We start from the raw sequence: 19,048 nt of genomic DNA on the forward strand, positions 1-19,048 counted from the left end.
ACCTCCCCACCCCTGTGTTTCCATATGTCATGCAGCTTCTTTTTTTTTTCGCGGCGCGCCCACAGCGGATCATTTAAAAATCAGCACATTGCGGGATGATGGATTGCGCGCTTTCATTTTACGACTTTGCGACGGCTCCGCGCTTTTATGGCTGTACAAACAAAACAAAAAAAAAAGAACAGAAAAGTGAATGACTCCTCTCGCAGCAGCAGCAGCTCATATTTAACCCCAACAGCGACAGAGAGGGATCATGGGATGTCAGGGAGCATGAGATATTTGTGCTAAAAAAAAAAAGAAAAGAAAAAGAAAGAGGGATAAAACACCAAAAACTAATATTGACCCCTGTGATATTTGCTAGATTCTGTCCTATAGCAGGAAAAAAAAGGTGCAGCATAGTTTTTTAATGGTGAATAAGTGTTTTTTATTTGTATTTATTTGTATTTATTTGTATTTATTTGTGTGCACTGGCTGCCTGTAATACAATTTAACTTGTTTCTTGAATTGAATCTTGCAAGATTTCATGCTTTATTAGGTAGAATTAAACAAAAAATGCATTGTACACACACTGTATGTTATTATTATTATTATTATTATTATTATTATTATAGGGCTTTTTTATATGAACCAATTTGCTGTTTGATAAATGACCCTCCCAGGAAGTTGGTATTCCTATTACATGTAATGCATTTAGTTCCACTAATTCAAAGGCATCTTTTCACTTAATAGTGTCAATAGCTTCAGTGTGTTACTCTGTGTGTGTGTGTGTGTGTGTGTGCGCAGAAGGGTCTTGGTATTGCTGAGTTGATAAGGCTGTAATTAGGGTGAACAGGGACCACAGCACAGGTTGCTACATCTCTCCTCGTGCTCGCATCAATCTTCTGCATCATATAAATAAAACTAGACTAACAAATTCGCTTCTTGAAAGTTAATGCGGCGCATCTGAGTGGAAAGTAGACATTTTCACGCGGCGGTGGAGATGAGGAGTGACTTTTAATAAAAACTGCAAGAATAAATAAATAAATAAATAAAATACAACAAAAATGTTAAAGTACTGTAAATGGTGTTGCTGCTACAGGAGCGTCAGTGTCTGAGGCCGCTGCGTTTTACCTGCACGTCCATGTGTGTGTGTGTGTGACTGACACTGCACAGTGGAGCCACAGTTGGGAGGCTGGCGCGGGGCTCGAACCTGTGACCTCCTGGTTACATTGCAGGTTCTCCACACCAACAGGCCCCGGTGGTTTTTGTGTCGTTCCTTTCCTCTTCGTTTTCACTCAATTAGAGATTTCTGAGGAGAAAAACAATCGATCTTCCATCTGCACGAGCCTCAGGTTTAACAAATGAGATTCTTGTTTCATGCAGCTGATCTGGTGACAGTCTGGGGGATTAGGAGCAATAATAAGTTACTGTGTAGGAGGAGGAGGAGGAGAGGAGGAGGAGAGGAGGAGGAAGAGGAGGAGGAGAGGAGGAGGAAGAGGAGGAGGAGGAGGAGAGGAGGAGCGGCTGAGGCTCTGCGTCAAAGACACAAAGTTTAGCGGCAAAAAAATAAAAAAATGTGCGCTGTTTCCTCCCTGTCGCTGTCTCCAGGCTCCCACTGAGGAGGCGACTTGTAGGCGTCAACATCTGGACTGATGTGGTCAAATTCCCTTAAATTATAGTTTATTTTAATGTCAATAAACATGAAAACTCACATGTGGCATATAGTCAAAAATCTACCCAAGTGAAATCAAATTAAGCAGCTTATTATGAGCAAAATGCACTAAAAGTCAAATTACTTACTGTTGAGAGAAAACGGCCTCTGTGTGTGTTACATTAAATATGCATCGCACTATTGGATTATGCATTAACATTAAAGCAGCTGTTTAATGTTGAAGCTGGATGCTGAAGAGTAATCTTACCCATAGCCTAGTTCCATTGGCAGTACTTTGTTTTATGTGCTGATAAATTATCTACAAATTAACAATACAACACAATAAGTTTATTTCCTTGTGAATTTTAGTGAGGAAGAAGTACTAATAAAACATATTGGACTTTACTGAAGTGCAGGATTTGAGTATTTGAGTAAATCAGTTACATTCCACATCTGAATAAAACATCTTTTTGTGCCACATCCTCTCAGTATTAGACTAACAGTTGTTTTCAGGAGGACTGCAGCTGGTTTTCCCTGCTCACTTACAGCAGGTAAGTCTGGTGAATCTGGAAGGAGAGAGGTTACTGAGTTACTGAGCAACTGCTCCACGGGAATATCAAGTCATGACTGATGTAGCTACAGGGCGGGAAGTAACTTCATTACTCCAGTACTGTTTACATTTAGTTTTATTCTGAGATATTTGTGTTGAATATTTCCATTTCTGTGCTATTTTATATTTCAATTCCACATTTCAGAATGACAATATTGTATAAGCCTTTTTAAGTCTGTGCATTTATCTGAAAGCAGCTGCAGTTTGGCTTCTAGAGACTTTTCCGGAGTTAAAATTAAAATCCTGCTTTGGCGTTAATGCATTGTGAGCCTATGTGTTCACCTGGGAGCGTTGTCCACAGGATGTGGACACTTGTCATCCGGCGTGTTGACAGAGCGGCCCGCAGCCGTGCGCGGGTCCTCCGGTCACATAAACCCAGGTGTAGCGCCCCGCCGCCGCATCTCATGCCTCAATTAGCGGCGCTGCCCTCTGCACGGACTCGATTAGGCCGTGATTTATCCGAAAGAAATATAATTATACCTCCAAATAAAATAATCAGCATTGAAGAGCGATTTCCTTAACGAGATGGAGCGGGGTGGATGTCACGCAGTAGCAGCGCCTCATTAGGGCGGTAATGAGACTTTGGGGTGATCCCGATAATTATCGAAATCTGTAAAATAAGGATCAAGTCAAATGTAACCTTAATTTGTCTGGCAATTGGGTTCATTTATTAGTATGACTATTTAGGAAGGACTCCCTCAGCCTTAATGCAAGGTGTCGTTATTTTAGGGGAGAATAGATGGAGGCCTGTTCTGTCATTCACGGCCACAACCGACATTTGTCATGTGACTGACAGGGCTGCCAGAGGTGCTCTACTCTTTATTGTAGGTTTCAAACACAAGTCATTTCAGTGCTGTTAACAGGAAGACCAGCACGTGAACACACAAGGCAGGTACATCCACCAGTGTTTCAAATCATTAGATTAATCGATTAGTCGAGAGAAATGAAGCAAAAATGTCTCAAATTCAGCAAATATGATAATTAGCTTTTTTTTTCTTTTGTTTTTTTTTGGGTTTTTTGGATTTTTAGGAACTTGTGTTGGATATTTTTTAAATATTTTCAGACGTGTAATCGATTAATCAAAAGAATCACTGACAGAATTGTTAATTGCTGCTTTTGTTAGTATTGTGGGATACATCATCATCATCATCATCATCTTCTTCTTTGAGGGTTAGAGCCAATTAAAGTCCTGCAAGCATAAGATACATGTAAAATAAAGGCAAAGTTCACTCAAAAAAAATATTAAGGAAAAGTGTCACTTCATAAAACACTGGAGCTTCTGCAGTGATGTGCAGTTGTGTTGTGTTTACAGTGTTTACAGTGTTTACAGTGTTCAGAGTGGACCCACATCATTCAAACCGATGGTTATTGTAGCAGAAAAGATAAAAGACAAACGTGTGTGTGTGTGTATTTAATCGTGTCTATTCAGTCCAGGTTGTGTATTAATATGACAAATAACATTTAAAAAAAAGAAAAACCCTCCACTCCTCTACTGTAATAAAGTCAAAGTTTTATCGTATTCTTGTGGGATTTCAAACGGGGGGGGGGGGGGGGGGGGCATGACCAAGTGTGGTGGCACGTTAACAGTAAACAGTAGAAATAATTACATCAAGAACAGAGACTTTGAATGGATTCAGTTTCCCTCCATGGTTCCACAAACCCCCCAGGCCTGATGAAAGGAATGGACATTTAAGCAAGTGAATCTCACAGTGAGAACAGAAACAGATCAGAAATCATCCTTCAAGCTTCACTGAGTCCAATACGTTCCTAGCCTCTTTGTACTCCTCTGACTCGGCCAAATCCTCTTCTGTTTCCTGGAGAGACACAAACACAAACACGGCGTTTAGTTTTATTGCCATTTTAGAAAAATACAGCCGTCTCCTTTTTTCACAGAATGAGGAATTACAGCTGATAAATCCACAAATCTTCAACCTTTTTGTGTAAAAAAAAACCAAAAACATATATATATTTTTCAACAAACCTGTTTCAGTTCGTTGTCTTCATAAAACTTCAGTCGGTATCATGTTATCAGGATCTAAATTTAGCAGTAAAGGGCTGGACCAGGTGATAATGTGACTGTACGGTGTCCGTGTGCTTTAATTAAGTGTGTGTGAGTTCCTGTGGTGGTCGCCGCAGCGACAGCGCTGCTAATGAACTGTGTTGAGCGTGTGCACATGCGCATGTCTGTCTAAAGGAAGGAAATTGCAGGTTAGCTCCCTCTGCCTACACCCGTCCAGCTCTCACATGAGCAGACAAACATGGCTGACCGGGTTAAATGTTCCAAGTCGACAGAACATCTTCTAAAATACAAGGGAGGAGGACGTGTGCGCCGCCGCAGCAGGACGCCGGTGTTACGCCGATTCTGTGACCGCAGCAGCGTGTTCGCAAAATATCAGCATTAATTAATTTTATTATTGTGTTGTTTTTGCTTTAGCTTCTGCATGCTCTGCTGCAGAGCCCCGCCCCCTCCAGTGAGGTCAGGGTTCATGTAAGTCACAAAGCAGAGACTAAACCTGTGGTGAAAGTCCTGCAACCCTTCAGCTCAGCAGAACGACCATGATTTAGGTTTTTGATGGTCAGTTAGTGCAGTTTACACTAGTGTCCGTGTTTAATTGTGTTATTAACTTGATTAGAACAAGCTGGATTCTTAGATATCAGGTCACACTTTCTGCTAGACAAAAAAACACAACAAAAACGCAACATTTTCTAAACTAAGACGTTTTTATTTTTCATAAAATAAACCACTTAAAAAGGCTCGATAAGAGATTCAAAACGCTGCTGAACTCCGTCCCTACAAGTTTCTACAAAGACACGTTGCTGTAATGTTTTTCCAAAAGACCATTTCACAAATCCCATTCAGCTCCGAAGTATTTAAGGTGTCAGATATTTCAAATATCTACCAAATAATAATAGAAACCATCTCTATGGAAAGACACTGATAGAAATGAACCGACTCATTCAGTTTTTGGTACCGACTGGTGTGAATAGTGTTGAAGCTTTAGAGGTGAAACATCTTGCAGTAAATGGTGTTTTTATTTTGTTTGTCCACCAACACAACTTGACAAGAAGTACAGGTTTTCATAAGCGTTCAGAACTGATCAATAAATGAGACGTACAGGAAAATGTCTGCATGTGTTGTGCTTTGTTGATAACACTGAACTCGTCAAAGCTAGCAATGAAGCCAAAGACAAGTTCACTAAACGCAGCTCTACAGAGCGTTTTAGCCTCTTTTTGCTCATTATTTCGGGTTTTATGCCGCATGTAATCTATGGTTCAGTCTCAGTGCTGCCATCAACAGGGACAGGGGAAAACCCACATCTCATGAACACATCTAGGAACTCTCTGTCAAATTAATAAATTCTAATGTTGCTCTTTTTCTTGTGGATCTATAAAACGTACAAGTCTGTGCAAAGATGTTAGCCGCCGTGACGTCGCTAAAAAGCAATCTGGCAGCTTGCCCCTAGTGGCCAAAAACTGTCACTACATCTTTATTTAGAAATAAAGAAAAAATTTACTTTTATTTCATTTCTGAAATCTCCAAAACCGAAGCACAAGCAGTTAGTTGTCTGTATATTTTTAACCATTCAAATACACACCAATCAGCCACAACATTTAAACAAAATAACAGCTTTTATTGTTGTGGCTGATTGGTGTGTATCCGTGGCCTGTTTTAAGAGCTCATTCTGAACCTTTAGGAATTTGTTTTAAAACTTAATTTGCAGTTTGAATTATTTGCCACGGCGTCATGGCTTGACTCAGATCAGTCACAACGTTAAAACCAGTCACCTGTTTTAACGTTATGGCTGATCGATGTAGGTTCCAGATCACTTTCAGGAAAGTACCGAAGAGCTGGAACTACGTCTTTCCTCCTGTACAAGAAGGAGGGACTAAAGAGATAGTTGTATTTTTTTGTGCGACACAAGCTGAAGTTCAGTGTAAATATATGAAGAGAGTTGTTTTTGTCTCCACGTGTGTGTAATACAATTACACCATGCAGCTTTTCAACACAGCCACAAATTAGTAACAGTGACAGCAACAAAATAAATGGGTCGAGAGTTTCATCAATACGGTTTTGTCCTGTTGCGAGATGAAAAATATTTTTTTACACTTCCACTTAATGGTGCCTCAGACTGTTACTTACTAGTAACTGGAGCAGATCTCCGTGTGCGACGGTCAGGCGGCGGTGGCAGTCTGGGATCATCATTCTGGACTCCTGCAACACCTCCATCTGAAACCACACGGAGACCACATCAGCGCCATCACCATCTTTATTAAAAAGAATACCCTCGCCACTGCTGCCGTTATCACTTTTCATTACCCGCCTTCACAAAAATCAACACATTATTGAACATGTATTTCTTCCAAGTTCAGAACATTAATTTGAACAGCCAGACGCAGGAATATTCATTCGCTGAAGCCTTGTTCCTGACAATAACGTGCAGGGTGTCCCACACACACTCCGCTGTGGTTAACATCTCCCCAACAAGCCGGCGCTATGAAAAATGTTATTGAGTTATCGATCGGGCAGGGAGCTGGGCAGCAGGGGACCACCTCGATCTGACTGCACACCTGAATGAATGAAGAAAACCCTGAGCCGAGGGCGCTGTGATCAGGCGTAAACAGGTATTACTACGCCTGGAGTGAAACTGTGTTATAGCCTGGGGGAACTTTCACAGCCGCGGCTAATGTGGAATCCCCCCGGCTGGCACCCTAAAGAGCAGAGAAGAGTTGGCTAACACTGTCAGACACACTCACTCATGACAGATGCTTCCTCACCTAGCCCCTCTGTCGAGCTGGAAAGTCAAAACACAGAGTCGCACATGTACATTACACGGCTGTGCGCACTAACAGGCGCTCAGATGAACTCATGCACATGCGGGCTGGCAGACTAACTGACACGCTGAGAGACGGGAGACAACTAGTCGACTTGGTTGCCATGTAGATGTGACAAGGTGAGCCAGACTAAGCGGAGGAGGGCTGAAAACAGAGAAAAGTCATGGTGCCCTCCCAGTGCAGTGGAATGATCCCATCAGCGCTGGATAAGGATGACACTTACAGCGTATTGATTCCATTAAAACAAAAACCTCTAATCCATCCTGCCTCAGACCTCTCATCTCCAACCATAATCCATCTGGCCTCCCAATCTCCCCATTTAACACCAGCCAAGCCTGCTGCTCAGACCCGAGCCGCCGCTCCATGAATGAACAAACAAAACAAAACACACGCTGAATTTTAATGTTACCAGTAGACATAATCAGATGTGGTGACTGAGCAGCAGCTCCTGCCTGAAACATGTAGGAGTAAGATCCAAATCAACAGAGACCCAGTAGTCAGTTAATTTGGAGGAAGTGTGTGTCCGTACTGGAGGACCATGCCCACGTATTTTGTTACTGTCCATAAACTCATCTTTTTCTGGGATACAGAGGGGTATTTAGTTTTACTGTCACTGGGTTTTAGTAATGAAGTTTTGTTTCTGTCTCTTTGGAGACGGCTGTAAAATGTTTGTGTACATGTGAAATCTGCCTCCAGAAGATCTTCATGGCTGCAAGTGAAAAAAACATTTTGTTTCCATAGAGACATGGCCGACTGTAACTCACAGCCTTCGACTAGAGAAAGACACGAGTCTATGCTAGCACCTCGATGAAGCTTTACTTTAGTCATGAACCAAAGTAATGGACAAAGAGAAAAGTTAAGAGATCATTAACATTATTACAATTCATCCTGAGGGGAACATCTGTATCGGCAGAAAATTTCATGGCAATCAATCCCATAGTTATATAACGGCTCTATCTTAACGATCCAAAGCACATGGCGCAAGTACATTTAGGGCGTGTCCATGTCAGATTTGCTATCGTATTTTAGACAATGTGTCCTTAAAATAACCATGAAACACTGAGCCACTCACTTAACACCAGGTTTTTGCTGGTCAATTGCGCAATCTCTTTCCTATTTGCTATTTTAACAACTTGTGCACGGGATGGAAAAATGACAACTGCATTGGTCTGAAACTAGAAAAGACACTTACATTGCGCTTTGCGCCGTGTGTAAGATAAAGGTCCTAAGGCTGCGTCCACACTACTACGTTTTCATTTGACAACAGTGAGAACAGACTACCACACATGAAAACGCATACGTATATAAGCTTTCACATACACTGGGTGTGCGCAAGCCGGTGTAAACAGGAAGCAGATTGTCTCGTCTGCAGTTGATTAGTTGCAACAAAAAAAAAAAATACTAGGAATGAGGAAGAGCAAAGTCAGGTGCAGAATTTAACTCGTCAACAGCTGCTGGCAAAGACGACACAGTCGGTAACGCTTGTATTTCATTAATCCGTGTTGCTTTCACCACTGCTAGTCGAGGCTGATAAGAGCCAATCAGGGAGCAGCCGTAGGTGTTTACACCATCGTTTCCAAAAGTCTCGGTTTTTCGAGCACCAAAACGCTGGAGAAATGTGGACGGGACGCGGACACGTAGCAAAAGAGATGCATTTTAAAACGTAGTGTGGACGTAGCCAAAGAGTCAACATGGTGGTAGCAGAGAAAAAAGCAATGAGGGGGATCAACAAAGTCATTAGGATCCATCCTCTCTCACGAATGTCGGTACAAAAGTTTCATGACAATCCATCTAATAGTTGAGACATTTCAGTCTGGACCAAAGCTACCATCCGTAGAGCCACACGGCGAGCGCAGCTAAAAATACTGTGTGAAATGAGATTGTTATTCTGAGGAAACAGACACTGATTAATGCCTTTTATTTAACATTCTTCTTCATTTCACCTTTTCTTTTTTTTTTTTTGGCTCAAATCCCTGTGTAATGAACTGAACCGGTGTATCTGTCTGTGTTAATTGATGACCCTATCTTTAGTCGTTCATGTTATCATTCTGCATTTCAATTTTCTCTGTTAAATTTAAAATGTTATTTTTAAAAAAAACTAGTTTAAAAAGGAAGCAAAGAAGTCTCCACACACAAATACATAGACGTCAGGCGAGCTAACAACATCTCTGTCGTACAGATTTTCACAGTAAACGCAGCTTGTTCTCCAGCGCAGGCAGATGATGGAGGGCTGCAGGCACAGTGAGAGAGAATGGGAGAGCAGGATATGGGCCAGTGATCTGTTGGGGACACTAAATAACCAGCATGTGTCAGTAATTATCAAACTCCTCTAAAGTAACATGATATAATTACATCTGCATCAAGCACATTACAAAATCACTAATGATTCTCCTCTCAAAACCTAATTCTTCATTATCACTGTGGACTGACCTCATTACATGAATGAGGGGCTACTCAAGTCATCAAGATACAATTCGCTTCCTAACTATGGGAGAAGCAGAAAACCTCCTTCACTTAGCAGAGGATAGTAACAGTTGGTGATAAATGGATGATGCTAAAGTTTTCAAATTAAGACCCGTTAATGGTTGTGGAGCATCTGAAACATGGGAGCCACGTGCCTGTTTCTTGATGACATAATCATCTCCCGCCTCCGCTTTCATGCGCTCGATCTTCTGCTCCTGCTGCTTCGCCTCGGTTATGTACGCGACCTCCTCTTTGGCCAGCCTGCGAGAGAACAGGGAGAGAGAGTTCATAGTTAAAAAAGGTAGCGGCACAGTTGTCGTTCCATCAGACGTGAAACATAAATGCGCAGCCTCTCAAGACACATAATATAGGCTGAACTATGAAAAGGGGAGAAGGGGGGGAGGGTGGGGTGGTGGCTGTGATGGTCACCTTTTACAGACGAGGCCATCTATCCTCATTCCCTCCCAACGTTCTCCCTGACTGAGGGGACACAGTGAGATCATCTCCCGCAGGATGGCAAGATACACACCTCAATAACAAGCAGCGAACACATCATTCCTCCTCACTGCCGCAGGGCCTCACAGAATACTGGTTTCCAAGTCGAGACGAAACCTTATTTGTATCATGATCTAAAAAATAAAGCCAACTCAGGACAGGATGTATTTTTGCCTTCAGGATGAACAAACTCTCACTACTCCATTCAGATATTATTCAAACGCAGCTGTTTAAAAGCTCCTCTGATAGACACAATCAATGCTCAATGATTATAAACTACGGTCTCTTCCAAAGCATCTGTGCTATCTTCTAAATATAAACTATTGTGCTGTCTGCTTTCACACTATTTCTTTACACGTGTAATAACTGATTTTCTGGTCTCCGTGGGGGCAGCAGAAACAAGTTGTGAGCACAGCATTAACATATTAGTAGTATGACAAACTTGTTGCTTATTTGGACATCCAAGCCCAGTGTTCCTTTCTCTTTCTTTTAGCTCTGTTTTTGGTCTCCACCAGCTCCTGAGGGAAATATCTGGATCTTCAGCTGCTAAATGCTCCACTATGTTCACCAGCTGCTCTCTAACTGTGAGTGTCTGCTGTTTTTTAATTTTACAGCCGTTTCTTTGAAAACAGCTGCCAGCCGTGTGGAAATATTCAGTGCATTTACACACATATATATATATACATATATATATATATATATCTCTGCCTCTTATTGATGAAATTAAAGTTGTTTATCTTCCAAAATATCTAAGCTCAGTCTCTGAGGTGACACAATTCACAACCAGACAACTTGCACAATACTGTTTGGCTGCACGAGTTTGATCAATGTCATTTAACAAACAACATTTTTCTTGATCATCTGTACTGTGAAACAAAAATAAATTCTGAATTAATGTTTTATTTATTAACAATATAGTTTTCCCATAGGCTCCAGCCTAAATTTACATTGTGGCTTCAATGACACGCAGCAGCCAGACAAACACAGAACCTGCTGCTGTTAACTTTACCAGGCTTTCCAGTTCAACCCTTATCACCATGCTCCTCTATCCACCTCTATCATTTCCAACACACACACACACATACACCCACACACTACTACTCCTTTTTAGAGATTAATTGATCATCAATTTAGTCCCTAATTTGGACCAAGTCAGGTGGTAAATGGGCCTCTTTTCCTTGATTGTTAGTGAAAATGGGCTTGAGTACATTGATAAATTTTGATTATTTATCAATTACGGGCCAAATGGAACAAAATCTATTAAACAGATTCCGACCCTGATTGGCATAATGGAGTTTGAAAATATCGCTATTGATAATGATTCCCAACTAATAGTCTTTTTCCGGCTGTGCCTGCTTGTCGGAATGACAACACAAATTTCATTTTTCATAAAATCAGCTGTGTGTGCATAAGTGAGTGATCCTTCATTAATCAGTCACATTACTGGAGACCCTTCCCTCCGTGTTGCACTGCTCCTTGCTTAGCCAAGGAAGCCAACGGCACTCTGTCATATTTTACATCAATTACCACTCATTCTAATACAGTTCTATCAAGAAGCTTTTAAACAGGCACCATATGCAATAGCGGCTCCTGCCTTCCACTCTCGTGCTTGATGCAGAATGAGTGATGTCACCTGTTTAGAGGAAAAGAAGGTGGCAAAGGGGGGGGGGGAGAGAGAGAGAGAAAGATTGAGGAAGGAAGGCTGGAATAATTTGAATAAAACTGAAGGACAGTCTAATAACAAAATGTCCATTCCTCCCCTTCCAGTCCTGATGTTAATTTCTTATTTCTCCCAGACTTGGAGCGCTGTGTGAATGAGGGGTGGGGTCGTGGCTGGTTTTAAATAGACCTGCCACCTCCGGCTTAATGGAAAAGGCAGCTCTCTGGAAAATAGAAAAAAAGGGAATTAGAGTCAGCCGACACACACACATTCGGGCCGCCTCCTCTAGCACTGTATTTTTGAGCCACGATGTAGTCTGTGCTGGGACCGGAATGACAAAGGCAAATTACTGTTGTCATTTTATTAAGGGCATCCGCCTCGCTAGGGCAGAAAGGCACTGACTGGAATGTGCAAAAGCCACTGGAAATAGGCCTGGCTAAAAGAGCAGGCAGGTTTCCTCTTAACTCCAATATATAAAAGGGAGGAGGGACTGAGGAAGGAGAGAGGAGAGAGACACAGGAGAAAGAGACCGAATGGGAGGAACACAAGATTATGAAGAGACAGAAACCAATGACAGTCTGTACGTTTAAACCTAACAGCTTGATTAAGGGTCTGTGTTATAGCAGTGGCTACTTTTGGTCTAGAGGGGGTGAGATGTAATATCTCTTGCCCTATGTTCAAATACTACACTCAAAAACATCAGTACAGTGAATGGAGACAGTACTGGCTGATGAAGTACACTACTGCTACTACTGCACTGTTGTTTTTTCCTTTACTGGACAACACGTGGCATTCGCCTCTATGGGAAACCCAGCCTCCATCATCACCACGTCTTGGGAGCCTGTTAATAATCTGACCCTCATCAAAACACAAATCAATAACACATTACACAAACGCCATCGACAGGAGGGAATTAGAAGTCTGTGTGATCGACGAGAGATACGCTCAGACCACCACACAGCCCATCACCTCACCACACCTCATAATACCCAAAATATTTTATACTCCAGCATGGTAAATCTGGCCATGGTGCAAATTCAATGGATGCCAGCGCTGTTAATAGGCTGGCTTCAACTGGATGATGAGCTCAAAAGGTTCTTCATCACAAGGCCTGTTTTCTAGCACATCAAATCTATCTAGATGTAATGTACCAACCATACTGATTTTTTATTTTTTTTTTTATTTTGGAGGTTTGGATCATCTATTTATCGTTTCGACAATTATCGACAATAATTGAGGCGGTAAATTCACCAGCGACATCCATCACCTGCTAGAAAAGTGAAGGAACTGAACTGGACCTGTGGCAAGAGACAACTTAGAAAAAAATCGCTAAAAGAAATTCTCAAAGCCTGACGTGACGTCCTCAGATCGCTTATTTTGTCCAACCAAAAGCCCATTTATCAATTTATTATCATAGAGGAATGAGGAAATCAAAAGTAATACACATATTGAGAAGCTGGAACCAGAAAATTTGTCATTCAGGCTCAAAACAATGAATGAAATATAAAAATAGTTATAATAATAATGTCATCATAATCTTGTGGGTACACATAGCCGGAGCACTTGTGTATACAGCGACTTAATAAAGAACCAGTCAAGAAACTGATTAAGGTGAAATATTGGTGACAAGCTTTGGGTAGAAAAGTGAACTAGGCTGAGGTTGAGAACTGGATGGAAAATAGAATAGATCATTTTTGTGCTAGGAGAAAGCAAAAGGCGATTTACACTTAACATTAAACTTTGCAGGCAAAGCTACTGACCAGATTATCAATATTAAATGCCTCAGAACAGAATTATGGGAAGAATTTGATCAGAACATCTCTTCACGTGTTTAATTCTGAGTGAGTATTGTAGCTGCTGAAAACACAATTTGAAAGAACAGATTTAAAAAAGGAACATTTCTAAATGCTAAATTTGGCTTTAGCATTAAGGACTGCGGTATTAGTAGCTATTGACTTGCACAAGTACTGCCAATTATAATTTTCCCCCTGATGTACAATAAAGTCAATAAAGTCAAACACTGACGTCTCTCTCATATTTATCACAAGTATCATGAATTCCATTGATTCAGCCTCCATCTGCCGATACTATAGTGAAGTCTGAAAGTATTCAGATGTTGTTATGTTGTAGATTGCTGTTGTGGGTGTAGATTGATGAGGGGATTTTTTCCCCCTTTAAAAACTTAACAAAATTAAAGGGGTCTGAATACTTTCCAAATGCACTGTAGATATTCTGTTTAAAAAAAACTGGTAGATTAACTGATAATGAAAACAACTGTTAGTTGCAGCCCTATAGTATTTACTGCAGGACTACTGTAGTACTGACATTGACTCATTCAGGTGTAACAATTTTCTTTGTTGGTGTAAGTTGATGGCTAAAATTCCCACACATCACTGTAGTCCTTTAATATCACCCAACTAAGTGAGATGTGCCAACTTAATCTGCACATACTGAAACAAACACTATGACTGCATAACTTGCCTGTTTCCAGGAGAGTACAAATGGGAGGATAATATAATTTTAACACAATATAACAAACCTGCAGATAGTGCTGACATGTTTCTCTCACAGCAGATCTACCAAAACAAAGACCTCAGAAGTTTTCTCTTTTTTTTTTTTTACATGGCAAGAATATTATGGATACATTGCAATATAATGTACACCACCAATATCTATGACCTCAATAAAAAACACACTTAATTATTTTACCCAAGGTCCTTGGATCACCCTACCTGCCAAGTACCTTGAAAAAGTGTGTGCAGGTGCACTGAGGAGAGCTGGTGCTGTTTTAATGGAAAAGGAGGGGTCACAGCAGGGTTTATGTTCACTGCACTTTGCATTCAGTTAACTAATGAATAAAAACTATTCATGGGATTATTTTAAAGGCAACCTCACTTTACTTTTACTGTCAGAAACTTTGGCAAAGGTACTGTCCTTAATGACAGGCTGTAATATTGTGGGCCTCACTCCCATTTGATGACCTGCCGCCTGGGCCATACCTTGAATTTAACAAGACAAAATGAGGATGTCCCTGTTGTTGCGTCATGACTGTGCATATATTCCCTACATCATCACAAATGTCCACCATCAGTTCAGACTGGGTGTGGAAAAGACTTGCTATATATAGATAAAAACAAAACAAACTACATAGAGCTGTGTTAAAAACAGCAGTGTTTATCTAACGTTAGCCAAGATATGCTAGTTTTTAGTGTGAGCATCTCTGTAGCTAGTGATGCTTTGATTTGTGTTTACAACCACGTAAGCAAATATAATATCATAACAATGTAATGTATACAAACTTGGTGGAGTGACTTCCACCATTGGCATAAATGACAGTTTGAGCAACAATGCAGTAGGCGTTTCCTCACCAACGAGCCAACAATGCAACTTGTTCTTTGTAATGTGTTAGCTAGCTAGCTAACTAGCTATCCAACTAGCTATCATGAGTCGACCAATGTTAGCTTCCGTTACAAGTTACAGTTTCACAAGTTATTTATTCATTTTAACGCCATCTGTTAGAGTAGAATGAGCTTTCATTATCACGCCACAAACATCATTCAAGCATCGTCAAATAACAATGAGGTGTAGCTACTGCAAACAAAAGAACCCGCTTAGCCATCGCATTCCTGACCACAGGCCACGACAAAGCACCGGAGAGCGGTTAAAACCTCTCCGGCAAACAGCGTCCCGTGCGCGGCGTGGTTTCAGACCGAGCCCGCCGTTCCGCTAGGCTAAGCTAATTAGTTCGCTACCCTTATTTTAACGTCAGTAGCTTCCACAACATGCTAAAACAACTGCGACTGGAATAAAAAAAAAAAAACCCAACCGTACCTCTTGACGATGCCAGTTTTAATCTTAATTTGCCGTATTCTTGGATCTGCCATGGCTGTAGACGGTGTGTTATTACTCAGTTGTAGCGTGTAGCAGGTAAACGTATGAACGCTGTGCAAGTGGAAGTAAGGGATGACGAGCTGCACGCAGATAAATCGATCCTCTATAGAGGATTATCGAGCGTTTGGATCAGAATGACAAGTTCAGTAGGAAAATACTGACTGAGCTCCTCTAGACCTTTTGGTCACATTTAATTAAATCTGCCCCACAGTTATTATATTTATACAGTTACGATTTTTTTTCTACTTCAGTAAAATAAAATAAATAATGCAATTCAAAAGAAGTCTGCATTCAAAAGTACAGTGTCAACAAAATATACTTATATCAAAAGTAAAAGTGCTGATTATGCAACAGAATGACAGGGATTTAATTGGGGTAGTTTAAACTGTGAATCATATTTCATAAAGCGATCATGTCTTTTGTCAACAAGGTAGGAACTATATATGTGTGGAGTGAAAAACACAATATGGAGTAGAAAAATGAAGTAACATACAGTAAATCGAAAAAACCCAAGTACAGTTACTTCAAAATTGCACTTAACATACATCTTTCATATTCTGTTAAATGTTTTACAAATCTTTGTTTCTGGTGATGTCTGTGTCTGTTCTGTGTCTCACCAAGCTGCAAATCATTTCACCCAAAATGTAAAAGTAATGACATAACCTCTGCCAGTCCTGAAAAATTATACAGGAGAGTCATAATTAAGATTTTCACAAAGAATACTGAGTCTACAGACAGTAATGTCAGTTTTTCTCTATGGGAGGCAAACCAGAAACATGAGACCATAGACTCAGTGCTTTCTTTAGTACTTTTGGAACTTGTGTTTATTATATATCCCTTGATAAACTTTGTACAGAGGTGTTCATAATGGTACAGAAATGCAGCTAAGTAGCCACAAATATTTAGGTGATGCAGGTTGTGCAGTACATATTAGTGTCAGGATTCAAAAAGTTCAACTGTCTGAAGGATGGAAAACTGTCATCTGCAGGCCTCTTACCTAATGAAGGAATATTTATAATACTAATGTAAATGTGTCCAGTGTTTCTCAACATTTCTAAATCAAATTCCCTTTATTTTTACTTCCTGGAGATGCAATGCATCTTTTACTAGACATGAATAAATTCAATGGTAGCTTATAAAATAAATCTGTCTATCTATTGAAGAGCACGTACTGTCTCCTGCCTTTATGCATGATGGCCCTTATCTGACAAATAACATAGTAAGGGATAATTAAATAAGGCAGCAGTAGTTTTCCCTTTGTTGCCTGCCCACTTTGGATCACACTGTAGGAAAACATGGGTTAGAAAATACATTAAAATGAGATTCTATTGTCTTTCAAAAATGAAATACCTGCCGTTTGGGGTGCACTTAGAACTGAGTGTCTTTGTCACAGGCAACCTCAAAGTTTACTCTGCTGGTGCATCTTGTTCACTGTGATCTATCTAAATCTAACACAGATCTATTTGTAGGTCAATGTATTTATTTATTTTCTACATTAACTTGGCTTTTCACATTCAGTTTCAACGAACATTAAACTCTATATACAGACAAATATTTGACACCCTGTGTGAGGTAAGGTTTTATGAGACTCAGAATAAGCCAATTTCTTTATCCACACAGTTTATCACTTAAGCTAAACAATTGACATGCCTTATAAAGCTGTGTTACAAAGACAGCACATTCAATATCATTTGAATCTTTGTGCATCTGATATTGATTTGTGTGATCTGTGAAAAAAGAATCAATTTCATAGTATTCTTCAAGGCTGCTTGTGTCAAATATACATATATTTATTTTATTGCAATGGAGTCTTCAGCCTGCCAACGCCATTAAAAGTTTATAGTTTACTCAACTACATTTCTAGATAGATAGATAGATAGATAGATAGATAGATAGATACTTTAGTTATCCCCCAGGGGAAATTCATGTAACAGCCGTTTTTCAATGACAACATAATGCTAATTATACACACTATGTTAAAAACACAACTTAAAGGTCTTAATTGCTCATCACAACTGATCATAAGAACAAAACCTAAGACTGATGAGCAGAGCAGTTGTCAAGTGTGTAACAGAGGGAGGAAATTTACACATATTCTCAATGCAGTGAAACCAGTTCCTGTATCATTCAAAACACTACATCCTCTAAATTCTCTCCATGAAAAAGAAATTGTGTTAAACACGTCCTCATCATTGTATTTAGTCGTGTAATTGATTCTATTCTTGACTGGTGGTACTCATGCTGTCATGTTTTGTCATCTGTCAAAATGAAAAATATCTTATGTTGTCGCTGTCAGACTGAAGGATGTAAAAAAAAAAAAAAAAAAAAAAAATCCAATCTAAAGGTGTTTTCACAATTTATAATCAGAGGATAGAAACTGGCAAATGAGAAAGGGAAGGTGAAAAAACAAATATGACCATAAATACAGTTTGTTTTAAGAGGGGGGTCAAGTGGCATTAAGAGCAGTCACCACACTGTATGGAGCTTTCTTGTGATATGATTTTCATTTTCATTTTCAATACAATATCACTGTCAGTGGTTTAATCATGTTTTTCATGTCAAGTCTCAAATTAAGTAAAAGTAGAAATATACATTTGATAAATATCTTGCAAATATCTGAGTTTTGCTCTCACACAGGAAAACATATACGGTGGTTAATGTGCGTGCATTGATTGTTCCACCACCAGAACATCTGATTTCATTTAGGCGTGACATCATTAAAACCTGCAAATAGAAAGAGAGTCTTCAAATATTACATCTTTCAATCCACAATAAATTAGAAATATATATAAAACTTTGTAGGATTGTTGGAGGTAAACTGACACGGAGAAGTAAATTATTGGCACATTTATCAAAGTAAGACATTAAAGACGTTTTTTATGCTCCATTTGTAGGAGAATGGAGGAATGTAACATGCTGTAGTTAAGTGACACTTTAAGGAGGTAGTTGAATAAAAATGTTGAACTTGAGGCAGTTTGTGCAACTCAGAGCCGGACAAACCCAATCCGCACTTATTTGAGCTGGTGTGCTGGTTTGTAAAAGCAACCAATCATATGAGTATTAATATTTCTGCTGGGTTAAAATAATCAAAATTACAGAATATGAGTGTTTTCAAGCTGTTTAGAGAGAGTTTTAAAAGTCCACATTGTGAACTTTACATTAATGCTGACCACATACACTGAGACTGCCTGTCTGTTATTTCCATTCATTTCCATAGTAAAACGGGTTGATAAGCAACTTGCTTAATATTAAAATTGGAGCCAGTTTAACCCTCCAGTTAACTACATGTCTGCTTATTGTCCAAGTCACGTTCTTGTACACTCTCAAAATAAACTAAATGCAACTGTTAATAACCTAAAACCATCCACTGATTAAGTTACTTTGCAGATTTGTGCACGAGCCAGTGATGAGCTCATAAAATGCTAATCATTGTTAAACTACCAAACAATATGTACCGAAGTTAGAATGA

At 39.9% G+C, this 19,048-nt stretch overlaps 1 protein-coding gene across 1 annotated transcript; it reads right to left on the reverse strand.

Moving 5' to 3' along the window:
- Positions 1-3,043: 3,043 nt before the first annotated feature.
- On the reverse strand, positions 3,044-15,670 carry tbca (tubulin cofactor a). The gene is made up of 4 exons (XM_023422352.2): positions 15,520-15,670; positions 9,689-9,794; positions 6,379-6,465; positions 3,044-4,051 (listed from the first exon to the last, which is right to left on the reverse strand). Exons 1-4 carry the CDS (start codon positions 15,570-15,572, stop codon positions 3,971-3,973), a joined length of 327 nt encoding a protein of 108 aa, XP_023278120.1. The 5' UTR covers positions 15,573-15,670; the 3' UTR covers positions 3,044-3,970.
- Positions 15,671-19,048: the final 3,378 nt, after the last annotated feature.

Source organism: Seriola lalandi, unplaced genomic scaffold, assembly GCF_002814215.2.
Source record: "Seriola lalandi dorsalis isolate HSWRI2012SDOR001 ecotype SW California unplaced genomic scaffold, Sedor1 jcf7180002054680, whole genome shotgun sequence".
In the NCBI taxonomy this organism is placed as follows: Eukaryota; Metazoa; Chordata; class Actinopteri; order Carangiformes; family Carangidae; genus Seriola; species Seriola lalandi.